Consider the following 19134-nt stretch of genomic DNA (forward strand, 5'->3'; position numbering starts at 1 on the left):
GGATAGGGGGGGGTTTCCAGGAGAGGACCCAGGGATTTGGGGAGGGGTCTCTGGGATAGGGGGGGGTCTCCAGGAGAGGACCCAGGGATTTGGGGGGGGGTCTCTGGGATAGGGGGGGGTCTCCAGGAGAGCACCCAGGGATTTGGGGGGGGGTCTCTAAGAGGGGACCCAGGGATTTGGGGGGGGGTCTCTGGGATAGGGGGGGGTCTCCAGGAGAGGACCCAGGGATTTGGGGGGGGTCTCTAAGAGGGGACCCAGGGATTTGGGGGGGGGTCTCTGGGATAGGGGGGGGTCTCCAGGAGAGGACCCAGGGATTTGGGGGGGGGTCTCTGGGATAGGGGGGGGTCTCCAGGAGAGGACCCAGGGATTTGGGGGGGGGTCTCTGGGATAGGGGGGGGTCTCCAGGAGAGGACCCAGGGATTTGGGGGGGGGTCTCTGGGATAGGGGGGGGTCTCCAGGAGAGGACCCAGGGATTTGGGGGGGGGTCTCTGGGATAGGGGGGGGGTCTCCAGGAGAGGGCCCAGGGATTTGGGGGGGGTGTGTCTCTGGGATAGGGGGGGGTCTCCAGGAGAGGGCCCAGGGATTTCGGGGGGGGGGGGTGTCTCTGGGATAGGGGGGGGTCTCCAGGAGAGGGCCCAGGGATTTGGGGGGGGTGTGTCTCTGGGATAGGGGGGGGTCTCCAGGAGAGGACCCAGGGATTTGGAGGGGGGGGTGTCTCTGGGATAGGGGGGGGTCTCCAGGAGAGGGCCCGGGGATTTCGGGGGGGGCGTGTCTCTGGGATGGCGTGGGGGTCTCCAGGGATTTGGGGGGGGTGTCTTTGGGATTGGGGGGTCTCCAGGAGAGAACCCAGGGATTTGGGGGGGGGGGGGGGGTGTCTCTAAGAGGGGACCCAGGTGTCTTGGGTGGGGGGGGGGGGGGTTGTCTCTGGGATGGAAAAATCCCCCCGTAGGGCACCCAGGTGCTTGGGGGGGGGGGGGGTGTGGGGTGGGGGGGTGTGTGTGGGGTGTGTGGGCGGGGGGGGGATGTGTGTATCCTCAGGCCGGGGACCCACACGTGCCGTGGTGGTGGCGGGGGGGCGGGGGGGGATGTTTCTTCTCCCCACAGAAATCCTGCCGGAGCCGCGGCGGCGGCGGCTGCTGCTGCTGCTGAACCCCTTCGGGGGCCGGGGCCAGGCCCTCAGCTGGTGCCAGACCCACGTCCTGCCCATGATCACCGAGGCCGACATCAGCTTCAACCTCATCCAGACCGGTGGGGGGGCTGGGGGGGCTCGGGGGGGGGCCGGGGCAGGGGGTCTGAGAGGTGCCAGGCTGCGGCTATAGGGGCTGGAGGAGTATAGAGAGGGATTGGGGGGGCCATGGGTTAATCTGGGGGGAGCCAGATGGCAGCTATAGGGGCTGGGGGGTATAGAGAGGGATTGGGGGGGGGCATGGGGTGATTTTGGGGGGGCCTGGGGGGAGCCAGACGGTGGCTATAGGGGCTGGGGGGTATAGAGAGGGATTGGGGGGGGCCATGGGGTGATCCAGGGGGGTCTGAGAGGTGCCAGGCTGCAACTATAGGGGCTGGGGGGTATAGAGAGGGATTGGGGGGGGCCATGGGTTAATCTGGGGGGAGCCAGACAGTGGCTATAGGGGTTTGGGGGTATAGAGAGGGATTGGGGGGGGGGCATGGGGTGATCCAGGGGGGTCTGAGGGGTGCCAGGCTGCAGCTATAGGGGCTGGAGGATATAGAGAGAGATTGGGGGGGCCATGGGGTGATCCGGGGGGGGTCTGAGAGGTGCCAGGCTGCAGCTATAGGGGCTGGGGGGGTATAGAGAGGGATTGGGGGGGGCCATGGGTTAATCTGGGGGGAGCCAGACAGCGGCTATAGGGGCTGGGGGGTATAGAGAGGGATTGGGGGGGGCCATGGGTTAATCTGAGGGGTGCCAGACAGCGGCTATAGGGGCTGGGGGGTATAGAGAGGGATTGGGGGGGCAAGGGTTAATCTGGGGGGAGCCAGACGGCGGCTATAGGGGCTGGGGGGTATAGAGAGGGATTGGGGGGGGCCATGGGTTAATCTGAGGGGTGCCAGGCTGCAGCTATAGGGGTTGGGGGGTATAGAGAGGGATTGGGGGGGCCATGGGGTGATCTTGGGGGGTCTGAGGGGTGCCAGGCTGCAGCTATAGGGGCTGGAGAATATATAGAGAGATTGGGGGGGCCACGGGGTGATCTGGGGGGAGCCAGACGGCAGCTATAGGGGTTGCGGGGTATAGAGAGGGATTGGGGGGGCCATGGGTTAATCTGGGAGGAGCCAGACGGCGGCTATAGGGGTTGGGGGGTATAGAGAGGGATTGCGGGGGGGGCATGGGGTGATCTTGGGGGGTCTGAGGGGTGCCAGGCTGCAGCTATAGGGGTTGGGGGGTATAGAGAGGGATTGGGGGGGCCATGGGTTAATCTGGGGGGAGCCAGACAGCGGCTATAGGGGCTGGGGGGATGCAGGGGGGTTGTGGGGGGCCATGGGGTGATCTGGGGGGAGCCAGACGGCAGCTATAGGGGCTGGGGGGTATAGAGAGGGATTGGGGGGGGCCATGGGGTGATCCAGGGGGGTCTGAGGGGTGCCAGGCTGCAGCTATAGGGGCTGGAGAATATATAGAGAGATTGGGGGGGCCACGGGGTGATCTGGGGGGAGCCAGACGGCAGCTATAGGGGTTGCGGGGTATAGAGAGGGATTGGGGGGGCCATGGGGTGATCTGGGAGGAGCCAGACGGCGGCTATAGGGGCTGGGGGGTATAGAGAGGGATTGGGGGGGGCCATGGGGTGATCCAGGGGGGGGTCTGAGGGATGCCAGGCTGCAACTATAGGGGCTGGGGGGGTATAGAGAGGGATTGGGGGGGGCCATGGGTTAATCTGGGGGGAGCCAGACGGCAGCTATAGGGGTTGGGGGGTATAGAGAGGGATTGGGGGGGCCATGGGGTGATCCAGGGGGGGTCTGAGAGGTGCCAGGCTGCAGCTATAGGGGTTGGGGGGTATAGAGAGGGATTGGGGGGGGGGCATGGGGTGATCTGGGGGGGGCTGGGAGCCTGGGTTGGGGGCTGGGGGGGGGCCAGGGGCTGGGGGTGTGGGGGGGGAAGACAGGGGGGCTGGGGGGGGGGGCGGGGAGGCAGACAGTGGCCACAGGGGCCGGGGGGGGGGGGGACGGGACTGGGGGCTGCTCTGGGGGGGGGCCAGGGGAGCTGGGCTGGGGGCCGTGAGGGAGCCTGGGGGGGGTGGGGCCCTTTGGAGGTCCCGGGGGGGGGGTTTTGGGGGGTCCCTGGGGGGATTTTGGGGGGTCCCCGGGGGGGGGGGGGGTTTGAGAGTCCCTGGGGGGGGGGGCATGGGTGATGTTTTCCCCCCCCCCCCCCCAGAACGGGCGAACCACGCGCGGGAGCTGGTGACGGGGATCAGCCTGGACGAGTGGGACGGGATCGTCACCGTCTCGGGGGACGGCCTCCTTTACGAGGTAAAACCCCCCCCCCGTAAAAAAAAAAGGGGGGACGTAGGTGGCTGGGGGGGGGGGGTGGGATATAGGGACACCCAGACGTTTCTTGCCCCCCCCCCCCCGCCCCCGCCCCCCCCTTCGCAGGTGGTGAACGGGCTGATGGACCGGCCGGACTGGGCTGCGGCGCTGAGGATGCCCCTGGGGATCCTGCCCTGCGGCTCCGGCAACGCCCTGGCGGCCGCCATCAACTGCCACGCCGGGTACGGGGACACTGGGGGACACTGGGGACATGGGGGGGGGACATGGGAGACACACGGGGACGGGGGGACACGGGGACAGGGGGACACGGGGACACGGGGGGACACGGGGGGGATGCCCCTGGGGATCCTGCCCCGCGGCTCTGGCAACGCCCTGGCGGCCACCATCAACTGCCACGCCGGGTACGGGGACACTGGGGGACACTGGGGGACACTGGGGGGACGTGAGGACGCAGGGGGACACAGGGACACAGGGACATGGGGGGGACACAGGGACATGGGGGGACACAGGGACGGGGGGACACGGGGGGATGCCCCTGGGGATCCTGCCCCACGGCCCCGGCAACGCCCTGGCGGCCGCCATCAACTGCCACGCCGGGTACGGGGACACTGGGGGGACGTGGGGACACGGGGGGGACACAGGGACATGGGGACATGGGGGGACACAGGTGGACACGGGGGGACGCAGGGACGGGGGGACACGGGGGGATGCCCCTGGGGATCCTGCCCCGTGGCTCCGGCAACGCCCTGGCGGCCGCCATCAACTGCCACGCCGGGTACGGGGACACTGGGGGACACTGGGGACATGGGGGGGGGACATGGGGGACACACGGGGACAGGGGGACACGGGGGGGGAGGGGGGGGGACACAGGGACACAGAGGGGACGTGGGGACACGGAGGGTTTCCTGGGCCGTGTCCTTGTGTCCCCGTGACTGTCCCCGTGCGTGCCGTGTCCCCGTGCCACGTCCCCAGGCGTGATGGTCCCTGTGTCCCCGTGCCGTGTCCCCAGGTGTGACTGTCCCCATGTCCCCACATGTGACGCGTCCCTGTGCCATGTCCCCAGCCATGACTGTCCCCGTGTCCCCATGTGTGCCATGTCCCCGTGCCGTGTCCCCAGCTGTGACTGTCCCTGTGTCCCCACGTGTCCCTGTGTCCCCATGCTGTGTCCCCAGCCGTGACTGTCCCCATGTCCCCACATGTGCCGGGTCCCCATGCCATGTCCCCAGCTGTGACTGTCCCCGTGTCCTCATGCCGTGTCCCCAGCTGTGACTGTCCCCATGTCCCCACGTGTGCCATGTCCCCGTGCCGTGTCCCCAGGCGTGACTGTCCCCATGTCCCCATGCCATGTCCTCAGCTGTGACTGTCCCCGTGTCCCCGCGCCGTGTCCCCAGGCGTGAGTGTCCCTGTGTCCCCACGTGTGCTGTGTCCCCAGGCGTGATGGTTTTCATGTCCCCATGTGTGCCGTGTCCCCAGCTGTGACAGTCTCCGTGTCCCCGTGCCGTGTCCCCAGGCGTGACTGTCCCCATGTCCCCACCTGTGCCGTGTCCTCATGCCGTGTCCCCAGCTGTGACTGTCCCCGTGTCCCCAGGCGTGACTGTCCCTGTGTCGCCACGCCATGTCCCCATGTCCCCACGTGTGCCATGTCCCTGTGCCGTGTCCCCAGCTGTGACAGTCCCCGTGTCCCCGCGCCGTGTCCCCAGGCGTGACTGTCCCCATGTCCCCACCTGTGCCGTGTCCTCATGCCGTGTCCCCAGCTGTGACTGTCCTCGTGTCCCCAGGCGTGACTGTCCCTGTGTTGCCATGCCATGTCCCCAGGTGTGACTGTCCCCATGTCCCCATGTGTGCCATGTCCCCGTGCCGTGTCCCCAGCCGTGACGGTCCCCGTGTCCCCGTGCCGTGTCCCCAGGCGTGACTGTCCCCATGTCCCCACCTGTGCCGTGTCCTCATGCCGTGTCCCCAGCTGTGACTGTCCCCGTGTCCCCAGGCGTGACTGTCCCTGTGTTGCCATGCCATGTCCCCAGGTGTGACTGTCCCCATGTCCCCATGTGTGCCATGTCCCCGTGCTGTGTCCCCAGCCGTGACTGTCCCCGTGTCCCCGCGCCGTGTCCCCAGGCGTGACTGTCCCCATGTCCCCACCTGTGCCGTGTCCTCATGCCGTGTCCCCAGCTGTGACTGTCCCTGTGTCACCACGCCATGTCCCCACGTGTGCCATGTCCCCGGGCCGTGTCCCCAGCCGTGACTGTCCCCGTGTCCCCAGGCGTGACGGTCCCCCGTGTCCCCCCCAGGCTGGCCCCGGCGCTGGGTGTCTCCCTGCTGCAGAACTGCGCGGTGCTGCTGTGCCGGGGGGGGACGCCGTCCCCCCTGGACCTGGTGTCGGTGACAACGGCCTCGGGGACCCGCGTCTTCTCCTTCCTGAGCGTGGCCTGGGGCCTGGTGGCCGACGTGGACATCGAGAGCGAGAGGCTGCGGCGCCTGGGACCCGCGCGCTTCGCCTTGGGGACGGTCACCCGCCTGCTGGCCCTTCACACCTACCGCGGCCGCCTCTCCTACCTGCCCGCCGTCCCCCGCAGCGCCACCGCCGATGTCACCGGGGCCGCCGCCGAGGTCACCGCCGCCGAGGTCACCTCCGCCGCCCCCCTGCCCCGCGCTCTCTCCGATTTGGGGCTCTGCGCGGGGACTGCCAGTGGCCCCGGCACCCCCGAAGGGGACGGAAGGGATTGGGGGGACGTCGGGGACAACGCGGGGCTGGGGGACGACCCCGGGAAGAAGGGCGCTGCCGCCGGAGACGTGCCAGCGGAGGGGGACAGCCCGACGCGGGGTGACAACCCAGGAGGTGGGGACAGCCCGGGACACGGGGACGCGACGGCGCGGGGGGACGCCGTCAGCTCTGGGGACGCCTGGGGTGAGGGGGTCACCCCACGGCGTGGGGACACCACGAGTGACGGGGACACCCCAGAACCTGGGGCCACCGTGGCGCATGGGGACGCCCCGGGCGATGAGGTCACCCCAAGCGATGGGGGCGCCCCAAGGGATGGGACCACCAACGTCCTTGGTGTCACCTCAACGTATGGGGACGCCCCAAGCGATGGGGCCACCAACGTCCTTGGTGTCACCCCAAGCGATGGGGCCACCCCAAGCGATGGGGCCACCAACGTCCTTGGTGCCACCCCAAGCGATGGGGCCACCGAGGTCCATGGTGTCACCTCAACGCATGGGGCCACCCCAAGTGATGGGGCCACCGAGGTCCATGGTGTCACCTCAACGTATGGGGATGCCCCAAGGGATGGGGCCACCAGCGTCCTTGGTGTCACCTCGACACATGGGGACACTCCAAGCGACGGGGCCACCAACGTCCTTGGTGTCCCCTCAACGCACGGGGCCACCCCAAGCGACGGGGCCACCAATGTCCTTGGTGTCCCCTCAACGCACGGGGCCACCCCAAGCGACGGGGCCACCAAGGTCCACGGGGCCACCTCGACGCAGGGGGCCACCCCCAGCCCCAGCGGCCCCCCCAAAGACGCCTCCCCTCCGCCGCCCCCCGCCTCCCCACCCGGCGGCCCAGTTGACGACTTACTGGTGCCACTGGGCCAACCGCTGCCCCCCAGCTGGGTGACGCTGGAGGGGGACTTCGTACTGGTCCTGGCCATCTACCAGTCCCATTTAGGGGCCGAACTGGTGGCCGCCCCCCGAGCCCGGCCGGACGACGGCCTCATCCACCTCTGCTACGTGCGGGCGGGGGTGTCGCGGGGGGCCCTGCTGCGGGTGCTGCTGGCCATGACGCGGGGCGGCGGGGGCGGGGGGGGGGACGTCGCCGCCGGCCCCCCCTTGTCCCGCGTCCCGGCTCGCGCTTTCCGCCTGGAGCCCCTGACGCGGCGGGGGGTGCTGACGGTGGACGGGGAGCGGGTGGAATACGGACCCCTCCAGGGGCAGATCCATCGGGGGCTCGCTCGGCTCCTCACCCCCCCAACCCCATGAGCTGGGGGGGGGGGGCGACGCGCAGGGACGGGGACAACCCCCCCACACACACCCCAAACCCCCCCCCCAGGGGTGAGGGACACGGGGGACGGGCGGGAAGCAGGTGGCCGGGGCAGCTGGGGGGGGGTGGGGACGACCCCCGAGGGGTCAAGGGGACCCAAAGGGACCCAGGGGGTTTGGGGGGACCCCAAAGGGAGTCAGGGGGACCCCAAGGGAGCCGGGGGTTGGGGGGGACCCAAGGGGACCCCAAGGGAGTCAGGGGGACCCCAGGGGGCTGGGGGGGACCCCAAAGGGGTCAAGGGGACCCCAAGGGACCCAGGGGGTTTGGGGGGACCCCAAAGGGGTCAGGGGGACCCCAAAAGGGTCAGGGGGACCCCAAGGGAGTCAGGGGGACCCGGAGGGGTCAGGGGCACCCCAAGGGACCCAGGGGGTTTGGGGGGACCCCAAGGGAGCCGGGGGTTGGGGGGGACCCAAGGGGACCCCAAGGGAGTCAGGGGGGACCCCAGGGGGCTGGGGGGGACCCCAAAGGGGTCAAGGGGACCCCAAGGGACCCAGGGGGTTTGGGGGGACCCAAAGGGGTCAGGGGGACCCCAAGGGAGTCAGGGGGTTGGGGGGACCCAAGGGAGTCAGGGGGACCCCAAAAGGGTCAGGGGGACCCCAAGGGAGTCAGGGGGACCCTGAGGGGTCAGGGGCACCCCAAGGGACCCAGGGGGTTTGGGGGGACCCCAAGGGAGCCGGGGGTTGGGGGGGACCCCAAAGGAGTGAGGAGGACCCTGAGGGGTCACGGAGACCCCAAGGGACCCAGGGATTGGGGGGACCCCAAAGGGGGGACCCCAAGGGACCCAGGGGGCTGGGGGGGGACCCCAAAGGGGTCAGGGGGACCCCGAGGGGGTCAAGCAGACCCCAAGGAGGGGTTTGGGGGGATCCCAAGGGACCCAGTGGCTTGGGGGGACCCAAGGGAGTCAGGGGGACCCCAAAAGGGTCAGGGGGACCCCAAGGGACCCAGGGCGTTGGGGGGGGGAGCAGGGAGTTGGGGGCACCCAAGGGATTGGGGGACCCCCCCGAAGGGACCCAGGGGGGTTGGGGGGACCCAAGGGAGTCGGGGGGGACCCCACGGGACCCAGGGGGTTGGGGGAGGCGGGGGGTCCCCCCCAAAGGTGTCAGAGGGTCCCCAAGGGCTTGGGGATGGGGGGGGGGGACCCCGAGGGGTCTTGGGGGACTGGGGGTCCAGGGGGACACCCCAAGAGGTTGGAGGGACCCAGGCGGGGGGGTGGGGGGGGACACAGGTGGCCCCTGCACTGGCTCCCAGGACCCCCCCCCCACCCCAAGCAAGGAGTGACCCCCAAACCGGGGGGGGGGGACACACACACCCAGGCATCCGGGTCCCCCCCCCCCAAAATCTCATAGCCCCGGACACCTTCCCCTGGAGGGGGGGGGAAGGGGGTTGCTGCCCCCCCCCCCCCCCCCCCCAATTTTCTCCCCCCCCCCCCCCGTGACCTATGCAATAAAGCCCGAGCGTGGAGACAGCTCAGTCCTTTGGGATGGGGGGGGGGGTGGGGGTGTGTGTGTGGGGGGGGTGTTGGGGTCGGGGGGGGGGGGGGCGTGTCCTGCCCCCTCCCAGTGCTCCCAGTTCAGGCTACAAACCCGCAGCGGGGGGGTGGGGTGGGGGGACAGAGGTTTATTCTGTACAAAAGCCACCCCCCCCCCAAAAAAAACCCACGTGCGGGGGGGGGGGGGGGGGCAGTAAAGTGGTCAAAGTGCGGGGGGGGGGGGGGGAAGGAAGGAAGAATGGGGGGGGTGGGGGGTGTCCCCGGACGCCTGAGTGTGTGTCCCCCCCTCAGGGGTGGGGTATTTTTTGGGGGGGGTTGGGGGGGGGGTGTTTGTGACGTGCTGGCTTCTGTCCCAGGCTGGGAAAAGGGACCCAGGCGTCCGGGGCTGCCCCCCCCCCCCCCAAAAATCCCCGTCGCCTCCCAGTAACGCTACTGGCCTTAACTGGAAATGGGTCACTGGGGAGGAACTGGGCGGGGAGGGGGGGGTCTGGGGGGGGGGGGGGTGTAGTGTTTGGGGGGGGGGGGGAGGAGGGGGGGAGCCTGGCCCCCCCCCTACCCCCCCCCCAGTGTTGTGCTTTAAGCAGCCCCGGGGGGGGCTGGAGAATAAATATTTACAAGGGGGGGGGAGCGGGGGGGGGGGGGGGGGGAAGACACCCCCCCCCACACACACACACCCCCGCCCCCCCCATGGAGGGGCACCCAACCATCCGCGGGGGGGGGGTGGGAACCGGTCCGGCCCGGGGGGGGGAAACCCCAACGCTGGGGGGGCGGGGGGGGGGGGGGGGGGGGGAGGTGTATTTTGGGGTCTTTTTTTCTCCCCCCCCCCCCCCCCCCGACTGGGTGGGTTCTAGAGGGCTCCAGAACCCGGTTCTAGATCAGGGCTGGGGCCGGTGTCCGGCCGGATCCCGGTGGCGGATCCCAGGGGTGGATCCTGGTGCCGGATCCCGGGGCAGATCCCAGGGATGGATCCCGGTGCCGAATCCCAGGGGCAGATCCCGCGGGTAAATCCCGGTGCCGGATCCCAGGGATGGATCCCAGGGAGCAGATCCCGGTGCTGGATCCCAGGACAAATCCCGGTGCCGGATCCCAGGGATGGATCCCAGGGAGCAGATCCCGGTGCCAGATCCCAGGGACAAATCCCGGTGCCGGATCCCAGGGATGGATCCCAGGGAGCAGATCCCGGTGCCGGATCCCAGGGACAAATCCCGGTGCCGGATCCCAGGGATGGATCCCAGGGAGCAGATCCCGGTGCCGGATCCCAGGGACAAATCCCGGTGCCGGATCCCAGGGATGGATCCCAGGGAGCAGATCCCGGTGCTGGATCCCAGGGAACAGATCCCGGTGCTGGATCCCAGCCCCATTTCCAAGCTGGTCCCTGGATCTGGATCCCGGCCGATTTCTCCGGCTCCGGGGGCTCTGCCGGGACGGGTGGGTGCCGGGGGGGTGTGGGGGGGGGATGTCCCTGCACGGCACCCGATGGGGCTCTGCTGGATCGTGCCGGGATGGGGGTCCCTATGGGGCACCGGGATGGGGGTCCCTATGGGGCGCCGGGACGTGCCGGATCATGGCATGCCAGGGGCCCTGTGGGGCACCGGGACGTGCCGGATTGTGCCACACCGGGGTCCCTATGGGGCACCGTGCCGTGCTGGGGGTCCCTATGGGGCACCATGCCATGATGGGGGTCCCTATGGGGCACTGTGCCATGATGGGGGCCCCTATGGGGACTGTGCCACGCCGGATTGTGCCTCACCGGGGTCCCTATGGGGCACCGTGCCATGATGGGGGTCCCTATGGGGCACCGTGCTGTGATGGGGGTCCCTATGGGGCACCGTGCCATGATGGGGGTCCCTATGGGGCACTATGCCATGCCGTATTGTGCACACTGGGGTCCCTATGGGGCACCCTACCTGACCAGGGTCCCTATGGGGCACCGTGCCGTGATGGGGTCGCTATGGGGCACTGTACCATGCCAGATTGTGCCACACTGGGGCCCTATGGGGCACTGTGCCATGATGGGGGTCCCTATGGGGCACCGTGCCATGCAGATTGTGCCTGACCAGGGTCCCTATGGGGCACCGTGCCATGATAGGGGTCCCTATGGGGCACCGTGCCATGCTGGATTGTGCCACACTGGGGTCCCTATGGGGCACCGTGCCATGATGGGGGTCCCTATGGGGCACCGTGCTGTGATGGGGGTCCCTATGGGGCACCATGCCATGATGGGGGGTCCCTATGGGGCACTGTGCCGTGATGGGGGTCCCTATGGGGCACCGTGCCACGCCGGATTGTGCCACACTGGGGTCCCTATGGGGCACCCTACCTGACCAGGGTCCCTATGGGCACCGTGCCGTGATGGGGTCGCTATGGGGCACTGTACCATGCCAGATTGTGCCACACTGGGGTCCCTATGGGGCACTGTGCCCGACCAGGGTCCCTATAGGGCACCATGCCGTGATGGGGGTCCCTATGGGCACTGTGCCATGCTGGATTGTGCTGGACCGGGGTCCCTATGGGGCACCGTGGCCATGATAGGGGTCCCTATGGGGCACCCTACCTGACCAGGGTTCCTATGGGGCACCGTGCCATGCTGGATTGTGCCGGACCAGGGTCCCTATGGGGCACCATGCCATGGTGGGGGTCCCTATGGGGACTGTGCCACGCCGGATTGTGCCACACTGGGGGTCCCTATGGGGCACCCTACGACCAGGGTCCCTATGGGGCACCGTGCCGTGATGGGGGTCCCTTATGGGGCATCGTGTGTGTGTGTGTGTGTGTGTGTGTGTGTGTGTGTGTCCCTATGGGGCACCGGCCCATCCCGTCGATCCCCCCGCGCTCGCAACAACCCCCACGACGCGTCCCGTCGTTCCCCCCACCCCGCCTCCATCCCTAGAGGTTTCCGTGACGGGCCTCGTAGCGCGCCAGGAGGGCGCGGAACCGGGCGAGTTCCCGACGGGCGGCCGCCACCTCCTGCCGCAGCGTCGCTTTCTCCCGCTCCAGGAACGCCGCCCGCACCGAGATCTGGTTCTCCTTCAGCCGCCGCGCGTCCCGCGAGCGTTTGGCCGCCGCGTTGTTCTTGCTGCGCCGGCTCCAGTATTTCTCATCCTGTCGGGAAATCCGGGGGGTCAGAAAATAAATCAGGGCTCTGGAGACCCCCCCTCTCCCCCCCCCCCCCCGCCTTGCCCCCTCCCCCCCAAATCCCACACACCGGGGGGGATCCCCCCCCCCCCCCCGGCCTCCAACCCCGACTCCTGTCCGGAATGATGGGCGGCAGCGTCCCCGTGGCCATCCCGTGTCCCCCCCCACCAAAAAAAATATGTCTGCGATTCAACCCCCCCCCCCAACACACACAGACCTGGGACACCCCCCCCCCCTCCACCCCCAAATACCTGGGACACACACACACACACCCACCCCCCACCCCAGACACCTGGGACCCCCCCCAGACACCTGGGACCCCCCCCCGGACACCTGGGACCCCCCCCCCGGACACCTGGGACCCCCTGGTTGTCTGCACCCCCCCTCCCCGGATGCCTGGAACCCCCCCCGGACATCTGGGACCCCCCCCCCGGACATCTGGGACCCCCCCCGGACACCTGGGACCCCCCCCCGGACACCTGGGACCCCCTGGTTGTCTGCACCCCCCCTCCCCGGATGCCTGGAACGCCCCCCCCGGACACCTGGGACCCCCCCCAGACACCTGGGACCCCCCCCCCGGACATCTGGGACCCCCCCCAGACACCTGGGACCCCCCCCCGGACACCTGGGACCCCCTGGTTTTCTGTACCCCCCCTCCCCGGACACGTGGGACCCCCCCCCGGACATCTGGGACCCCCCCCAGACACCTGGGACCCCCCCCCGGACACCTGGGACCCCCTGGTTGTCCGTACCCCCCCCCCCCGACGCTTGGGACCCCCCCCCCCCCCAAGACACCTGGGTCCCCCCCATCCCCCGGCTCCCCCCAATTCCTGTCCTGTCCCCCCCCCCGCAGACACCTGGGACCCCCCCTGGGCACTTGGGTCCCCCCCCAACCCCTGGCTCCCCCCAATTCCGTTCATCCCCCCCCCCCAGATTCCTGGGACCCCCCTGGATCCCCCAATTCCTGACATTCCCCCCCCCCCCCCCCGAACATCCGGGTACCCCAACCCCTGCCCCCCCCCCCCCCCCCCCGCGGGCACCTGGGTCCCCCCAATTCCTGCCGTCGTGTCCCCCCCCCCCAAACGCCTGGGTCCCCCCAAATCCTGTGTGTCCCCCCCCCAGTTCCTGCCGTCGTGTGTGTCCCCCCCCAAACTCCTGGGACACCCCTGGATCCGCCCCCCCCCCCCAAACGCCTGGGTCCCCCCAAATCCTGTGTGTCCCCCCCCCAAATTCCTGCTGTCGTGTGTGTCCCCCCCCAAACTCCTGGGACACCCCTGGATCCGCTCCCCCCCCCCTCAAACGCCTGGATCCCCCAAAATCCTGTGTGTCCCCCCCCCAACTCCTGGCTCCCCCCAATTCCTGCCCCCCCCAACCCCTGGGTCCCCCCAATTCCTGTCATTCCCCGCCCCCCCAGATTCCTGGGACCCCCCTGGATCCCCCAATTCCCGACATTCCCCCCCCCCAACATCCGGGTACCCCAACCCCTGCCCCCCCTCCCCCCCCCGTGGGCACCTGGGTCCCCTCCATTCCTGCCGTCGTGTGTCCCCCCCCCTCAAACGCCTGGGTCCCCCCAAATCCTGTGTCCCCCCCCCCCCAACCCCTGGCTCCCCCCAATTCCTGTCATCCATCCCCCCCCCCCCGATTCCTGGGATCCCCCTGGATCCCCCAATTCCTGACATTCCCCCCCCCCCCCGAACATCCGGGTACCCCAACCCCTCCCCCCCCCGCGGGCACCTGGGTCCCCCCAATTCCTGCTGTCGTGTCCCCCCCCCCCAAACGCCTGGGTCCCCCCAAATCCTGTGTCCCCCCCCCAATTCCTGCCGTCGTGTGTGTCCCCCCCCAAACTCCTGGGACCCCCCTGGATCCGCCCCCCCCCCCCCAAACGCCTGGGTCCCCCCAAATCCTGTGTGTCCCCCCCCCAACTCCTGGCTCCCCTCAATTCCTGCCCCCCCCCAACCCCTGGGTCCCCCCAATTCCTGTCATCCATCCCCCCCCCCCCGATTCCTGGGATCCCCCTGGATCCCCCAATTCCTGACATTCCCCCCCCCCCCCCGAACATCCGGGTACCCCAACCCCTCCCCCCCCCGCGGGCACCTGGGTCCCCCCAATTCCTGCTGTCGTGTCCCCCCCCCCCAAACGCCTGGGTCCCCCCAAATCCTGTGTCCCCCCCCCAATTCCTGCCGTCGTGTGTGTCCCCCCCCAAACTCCTGGGACCCCCCTGGATCCGCCCCCCCCCCCCCAAACGCCTGGGTCCCCCCAAATCCTGTGTGTCCCCCCCCCCAACTCCTGGCTCCCCTCAATTCCTGCCCCCCCCAACCCCTGGGTCCCCCCAATTCCTGTCATCCCCCACCCCCCCCAGATTCCTGGGACCCCCCTGGATCCCCCAATTCCCGACATTCCCCCCCCCTCCCCGAACATCCGGGTACCCCAACCCCTGCCCCCCCCTCCCCCCCCCCCCCGCGGGCATCTGGGTCCCCCCAATTCCTGCCGTCGTGTGTGTCCCCCCCCCAAACTCCTGGGACCCCCCTGGATCCGCCCCCCCCCCCCCAAACGCCTGGGTCCCCCCAAATCCTGTGTGTCCCCCCCCCCAACTCCTGGCTCCCCTCAATTCCTGACCCCCCCCCCCCAAAATTCCTGCCCCCCCCCCACCTTCTGCTCCTCGGGCACGTGAACCTTCCGGGCTTTCCTGGCGATGGGCTGCGGCCGCAGCTCGTCCTGGGAGAATCGGAGCCGCCGGGGGTCGAAGGGGCCCCCCCCGGCCCCCCCCAGCGCCTCCGGCTCCAGCAGCGTCTCCCCCGGCGCCGGGGGGGTGGGGGGACCCCGGGGGGGGCCGGGGGCTGCGGGGGGAGGGGAGGGTCAGGGTTGGGATGGCACCTCCCTCACCCCCGGGCGGGGGGGGGGGGGTGTCCTGTCGCGATAGCAGGTCCCCGTCGCGATGGGGGGTGTGTCCCTGTCGTGATAGTGGGTCCCCATCGCAATGGGAGAGGTCGCTGTCGCGATAGCGGGTCCCCATCGCGATGGGGGGGGGTGTCCCTGTCGCGATAGCGGGTCCCCGTCGCGATGGGGGGGGTGTCCCTGTCGCGATAGCGGGTCCCCATCGCAATGGGAGGGGTCGCTGTCGTGATAGCGGGTCCCCATTGCAATGGGGGAGGGGTCTCTGTCGCGATAGCGGGTCCCCATTGCAATGGGGGAGGGGTCTCTGTCGCGATAGCAGGTCCCCATCATGATGGGGGGTGTCCCTGTCGCAATAGCGGGTCCCCATCGCAACGGGAGGGGTCGCTGTCGCGATAGCGGGTCCCCATTGCGATGGGGGGGGGTGTCCCTGTCGCGATAGCGGGTCCCCATCGCAATGGGGGAGGGGTCTCTGTCGCGATAGCAGGTCCCCATCATGATGGGGGTTGTCCCTGTCGCAATAGCAGGTCCCCATTGCAATGGGGGGGGTCTCTGTCGCGATAGCAGGTCCTCATCGTGATGGGGGGGGTGTCCCTCTCATGATAGCGGGTCCCCATCGCAATGGGAGGGGTCGCTGTCGTGATAGCAGGTCCCCATCATGATGGGGGTTGTCCCTGTCGCAATAGCGGGTTCCCATTGCAATGGGGGGGGTCTCTGTCGCGATAGCAGGTCCCCATCATGATGGGGGTTGTCCCTGTCGCAATAGCGGGTCCCCATTGCAATGGGGGGGGTCTCTGTCGCGATAGCAGGTCCCCATCGTGATGGGGGGGGGTGTCCCTCTCATGATAGCAGGTCCCCATCGCAACGGGAGGGGTCTCTGTCGCGATAGCAGGTCCCCATTGCGATGGCGGGGGGGTGTCCCTGTCGCGATAGTGGGTCCCCATTGCAATGGGGGGGGGGTGCCCCTGTCGCGATAGCAGGTCCCCATCACAATGGGGGAGGGGTCTCTGTCGCGATAGCAGGTCCCCATCATGATGGGGGTTGTCCCTGTCGCGATAGCGGGTCCCCATTGCAATGGGGGAGGGGTCTCTGTCGCGATAGCAGGTCCCCATCACGATGGGGGTTGTCCCTGTCGCAATAGCGGGTCCCCATCGTGATGGGGGGGTGTCTCTGTCGCGATAGCGGGTCCGCATCGCGACGGGAGGGGTCCCTGTCACGACAGCGGGTCCCCATCACGATGGGGGGGGGTGTCCCTCTCATGATAGCAGGTCCCCATCGTGATGGGAGGGGTCGCTGTCACGATAGCGGGTCCCCATCGCAATGGGGGGGGGGTCTCTGTCACGATAGCAGGTCCCCATCGCAATGGGGGGGGGGTCTCTGTCGCGATAGTGGGTCCCCATTGCAATGGGGGGGGGTCCCTGTCGCGATAGTGGGTCCCCATTGCGATGAGGGGAGGGCGGGGGGTCCCTGCTGTAATGGGGGGGGGGAGGGGGGGGGGCGGCACGTCTATCGCGACACAGGGGATGCCCACTCGTGTGCGTGTGTGCCCCCCCCCCGCCCCCCCGGACTCCTGGGTCCCCCCCGACGCCCGTGTCCCCCCCCCCCACGCGTGGGTGGCCCCCCCCCCGACTCCTGGGTCCCCCCCGATAGCTGATCCCCCCCCCCCCAGCGTGGGTGTCCCCCCCCCCAGTACCCCCCCCCCCCCTTTACTCCTGGGTCCCCCTGACGCCCTTCCCCCTCCCCCCCCCCACGCGTGGGTCCCCCCCCTCCCACAGCCCCCCCCCCCCCCCCCCATCCCCGCACTCCTGGTCCCCACGACGCCCGTGTCCCCCCCCCCCACGAGTGGGTGGGCCCCCCCCCGAATATGGGTGCCCCCCCCCCCCCATCCCCCCCCGTGGGCACCCACCGGCGGGTCTCTCGTGGGCGGGGGGGGGCTCGGGGCTGGGGGGCAGCCCGTGTTCCCGCAGGAATTCATCCAGATCCACGTATTCCAGCTCGGCCGCCGGGCGCTCCCAGGGCGGGGGGGGTCCGGCGAAGGAACCCCCCCCCCCCCGGCACCCACCCGCCTCCTCCATCCTCCTGCCGCCCCCACGGACACGCGTCACCACCCGTGGAAGGAAGGAGGGAGGGGGGGCGGGGGGGGAGGGGGGGGGTGTCGCGACACACGGCGGACGCACGACATGCGACACACGGGGCGTCCCCCCCCCCCCCCCCCCCCCGAAGGTAATTCCCCACGTGACCCGCCGCACGTGACACGCGTGGGGAAAAGGGCGGGGGGTGGGTGGGGGTGTGTGTGTGTGTGCACGTGCGGGGGTCACGTGGGAGCGCCCGCCCCCACGTGCGGCTTCACCTCGCGCGACCCCGCGACGGCTCCCACGGAGGGGGGAGGGAGGGGAGGGGACACGACACCCCCCCCCCACCCCACCCCCCCCCCCACGGAGCCCACGCGAGGGGGGGGGGGGGACACACCGGGGGGGGGGCGGGGACGCCCCATCCTGATCCCCGATGGTGCTCGTGGGGGGGGGGGGGGAGGCGCATCCTCCCCCCACCCCCCACCGTGGGTCCCTCCCGGTGCCCCCCCGGGTCCCGCTGTCCTCCCCCCCCCCCCCCCCCCCGCCCCCGGTGCGGGTTCCCCCCCCCCCCCGCCTTCCCGGTCCCGCTGTCAACCCGCTGCTGGCCCCCTCCCCGATCCCGGTGTCCCCCCCCTCCACGGTCCCGTTGCTCCCCTCCCGGGGTCCTGGTCCCCGCCCCTCCCGATCCCACCCCCCCACCCCCCCACCCCGCATCGCGGTCCCTCCCCCCCCCCCCGTCCCCTCGGACCCCCTCCATCCCGGTGCCCCCCCCCCGAGGTCCCATCACCCCCCCCCGATCCCGTTCCCCCGCCGCCTCCCGATGACCCCCCGGGTGCCCTCGCCCCCCCCCTCCCCCCCCCCCATCCCGTTGCCCCCCGCCCCCGTCGCGGTGCCCGGTACCGACCTGCCGCCCCGCCGTGCCCTCGGCATGAGCCGCCCGCGGGGGCGATGAGCGCCCCCCCCCAACCCCGGCCGAGGGGCGGGGACTCCCCGAGCCCCGCCCCACTGCCCCGCTCCGCGCCAATCCCCGCCCGCCCCCTTCTCTAGCCCCGCCCCTCCGGCCCCGCCCCGCACGTTGCTCTCCCCTCATTGGACGCCCCCGCCGCTTCCCCCCCCCCCACACGCCGCCAATCCCCGCCCCCGCTGCAGGTGTCGCCCCGCCCCTCCCCGCAAAAGGGCGGGGCTCCGCCCCCTCCGCCAGGCCACGCCCCCTGGACACGCCCGCGGCCAATGGGAGCGCGGCGGGGCCGGGGCGGGGCCGGCGGTCACGCGGCGCGGCCAGGGGCGGGGGCGGGGCCTGACCTAGATTTGGCCAATGGGACCGTGCGCCATGGGCGGGGCCTGACCCAGTTTTGGCCAATAGGGGCGGGCGCGGCGGGGGTGGGAGGAGGGGGGGGGGGGGATGAGCACGTGGGGCCGCACGTGCCCGCCCCGGGGGGGCGGGGCCGGGACGCGGTGGGGTTTGGCCAAAGCTCCCACGTGACGGGGTCCCGGCCGGTGACGCCACCGTCCCCCACGCGCCCCCCTCACATGACACTTATCCTCCCTCCCCCCCCACCCCCCCAAAATCCGCGCCCCTGATTGGCCAGGAGCGGCCCCGCCCCGCCCAGGCCGCCATCTTTGAAGTGGGCATCGTGGCGCCGGGCGCCTACTTGGCAGCGGGTGCCCCACACCCTCCCCCCGCGCCATCTTGGGTGCGGGCGGCGCTGCCATCTTGTCTCGCGGCCGCCATCTTGGCCGGGGGAGGCAGGCGCCATCTTTAGTGCGGGCAGCGGCCCCTCCCCTTCCCTTCACACCCCCCTCCCCTTCCTCCCAGCCGGGTTTTGGGGGTCTCCGCGACCCCCCCCCCCCCCCCCCCCGTGTGTGTGTGTCCCGGTGTCCCGGACGCCTGGGTCCCCCCTCCCCCGTCGATTCCCTCCTCCCCCCGCAAAGGATTGCGGGGCGGGGGTGGGCGGGGCTTTGCGTCACGTGCCCCCGGCCGGGCGTTTCCGGTTCCGGCGGGGGAGGCGCGTCCGCCC

The 19134-nt window shown here is 70.7% G+C and overlaps 2 protein-coding genes across 3 annotated transcripts; one reads left to right on the forward strand and one right to left on the reverse strand.

Moving 5' to 3' along the window:
- The first annotated feature begins 1063 nt into the window (after nt 1–1063).
- On the forward strand, nt 1064–7699 carry SPHK2 (sphingosine kinase 2). Of its 2 annotated transcripts, XM_074571489.1 has the most exons (5): nt 1064–1248; nt 3380–3474; nt 3598–3713; nt 5778–6883; nt 6920–7699. In XM_074571489.1, the coding sequence occupies exons 1-5, from the start codon at nt 1086–1088 to the stop codon at nt 7465–7467; spliced, it is 2028 nt and encodes a 675-aa protein (XP_074427590.1). In that variant the 5' UTR covers nt 1064–1085; the 3' UTR covers nt 7468–7699. The 2 variants fall into 2 exon arrangements, with proteins under 2 accessions (XP_074427590.1, XP_074427589.1); XM_074571488.1 differs by having other exon boundaries at nt 1065–1248; nt 5778–7698.
- Nucleotides 7700–10469: 2770 nt separating this feature from the next.
- Nucleotides 10470–18102, reverse strand: LOC141736864 (D site-binding protein-like). Its single transcript, XM_074571490.1, has 4 exons — nt 18021–18102; nt 16951–17123; nt 14802–14989; nt 10470–12119 (listed from the first exon to the last, which is right to left on the reverse strand). The coding sequence occupies exons 1-4, from the start codon at nt 18044–18046 to the stop codon at nt 11904–11906; spliced, it is 603 nt and encodes a 200-aa protein (XP_074427591.1). The 5' UTR covers nt 18047–18102; the 3' UTR covers nt 10470–11903.
- Nucleotides 18103–19134: the final 1032 nt, after the last annotated feature.

The sequence above is a fragment of the Larus michahellis genome, unplaced genomic scaffold (genome assembly GCF_964199755.1).
Source record: "Larus michahellis unplaced genomic scaffold, bLarMic1.1 SCAFFOLD_355, whole genome shotgun sequence".
In the NCBI taxonomy this organism is placed as follows: Eukaryota; Metazoa; Chordata; class Aves; order Charadriiformes; family Laridae; genus Larus; species Larus michahellis.

Excerpts from the sequence above, each read along its gene's own strand:
- LOC141736864 (XM_074571490.1), bottom strand. The coding sequence starts at position 18,046 with ATGCCGAGGGCACGGCGGGGCGGCAG. Across the intron at positions 17,124-18,020 it reads AGGGCACGGCGGGGCGGCAG|GAGGATGGAGGAGGCGGGTG; the intron begins GTCGGTACCGGG and ends TGGGGGCGGCAG. Across the intron at positions 14,990-16,950 it reads CGCCCACGAGAGACCCGCCG|CCCCCGGCCCCCCCCGGGGT; the intron begins GTGGGTGCCCAC and ends CTCCCCCCGCAG.
- SPHK2 (XM_074571488.1), top strand. The coding sequence starts at position 1,086 with ATGTTTCTTCTCCCCACAGAAATCCTGCCGGAGCCGCGGCGGCGGCGG. Across the intron at positions 1,249-3,379 it reads CTTCAACCTCATCCAGACCG|AACGGGCGAACCACGCGCGG; the intron begins GTGGGGGGGCTG and ends CCCCCCCCCCAG. Across the intron at positions 3,475-3,597 it reads GGGACGGCCTCCTTTACGAG|GTGGTGAACGGGCTGATGGA; the intron begins GTAAAACCCCCC and ends CCCCCTTCGCAG.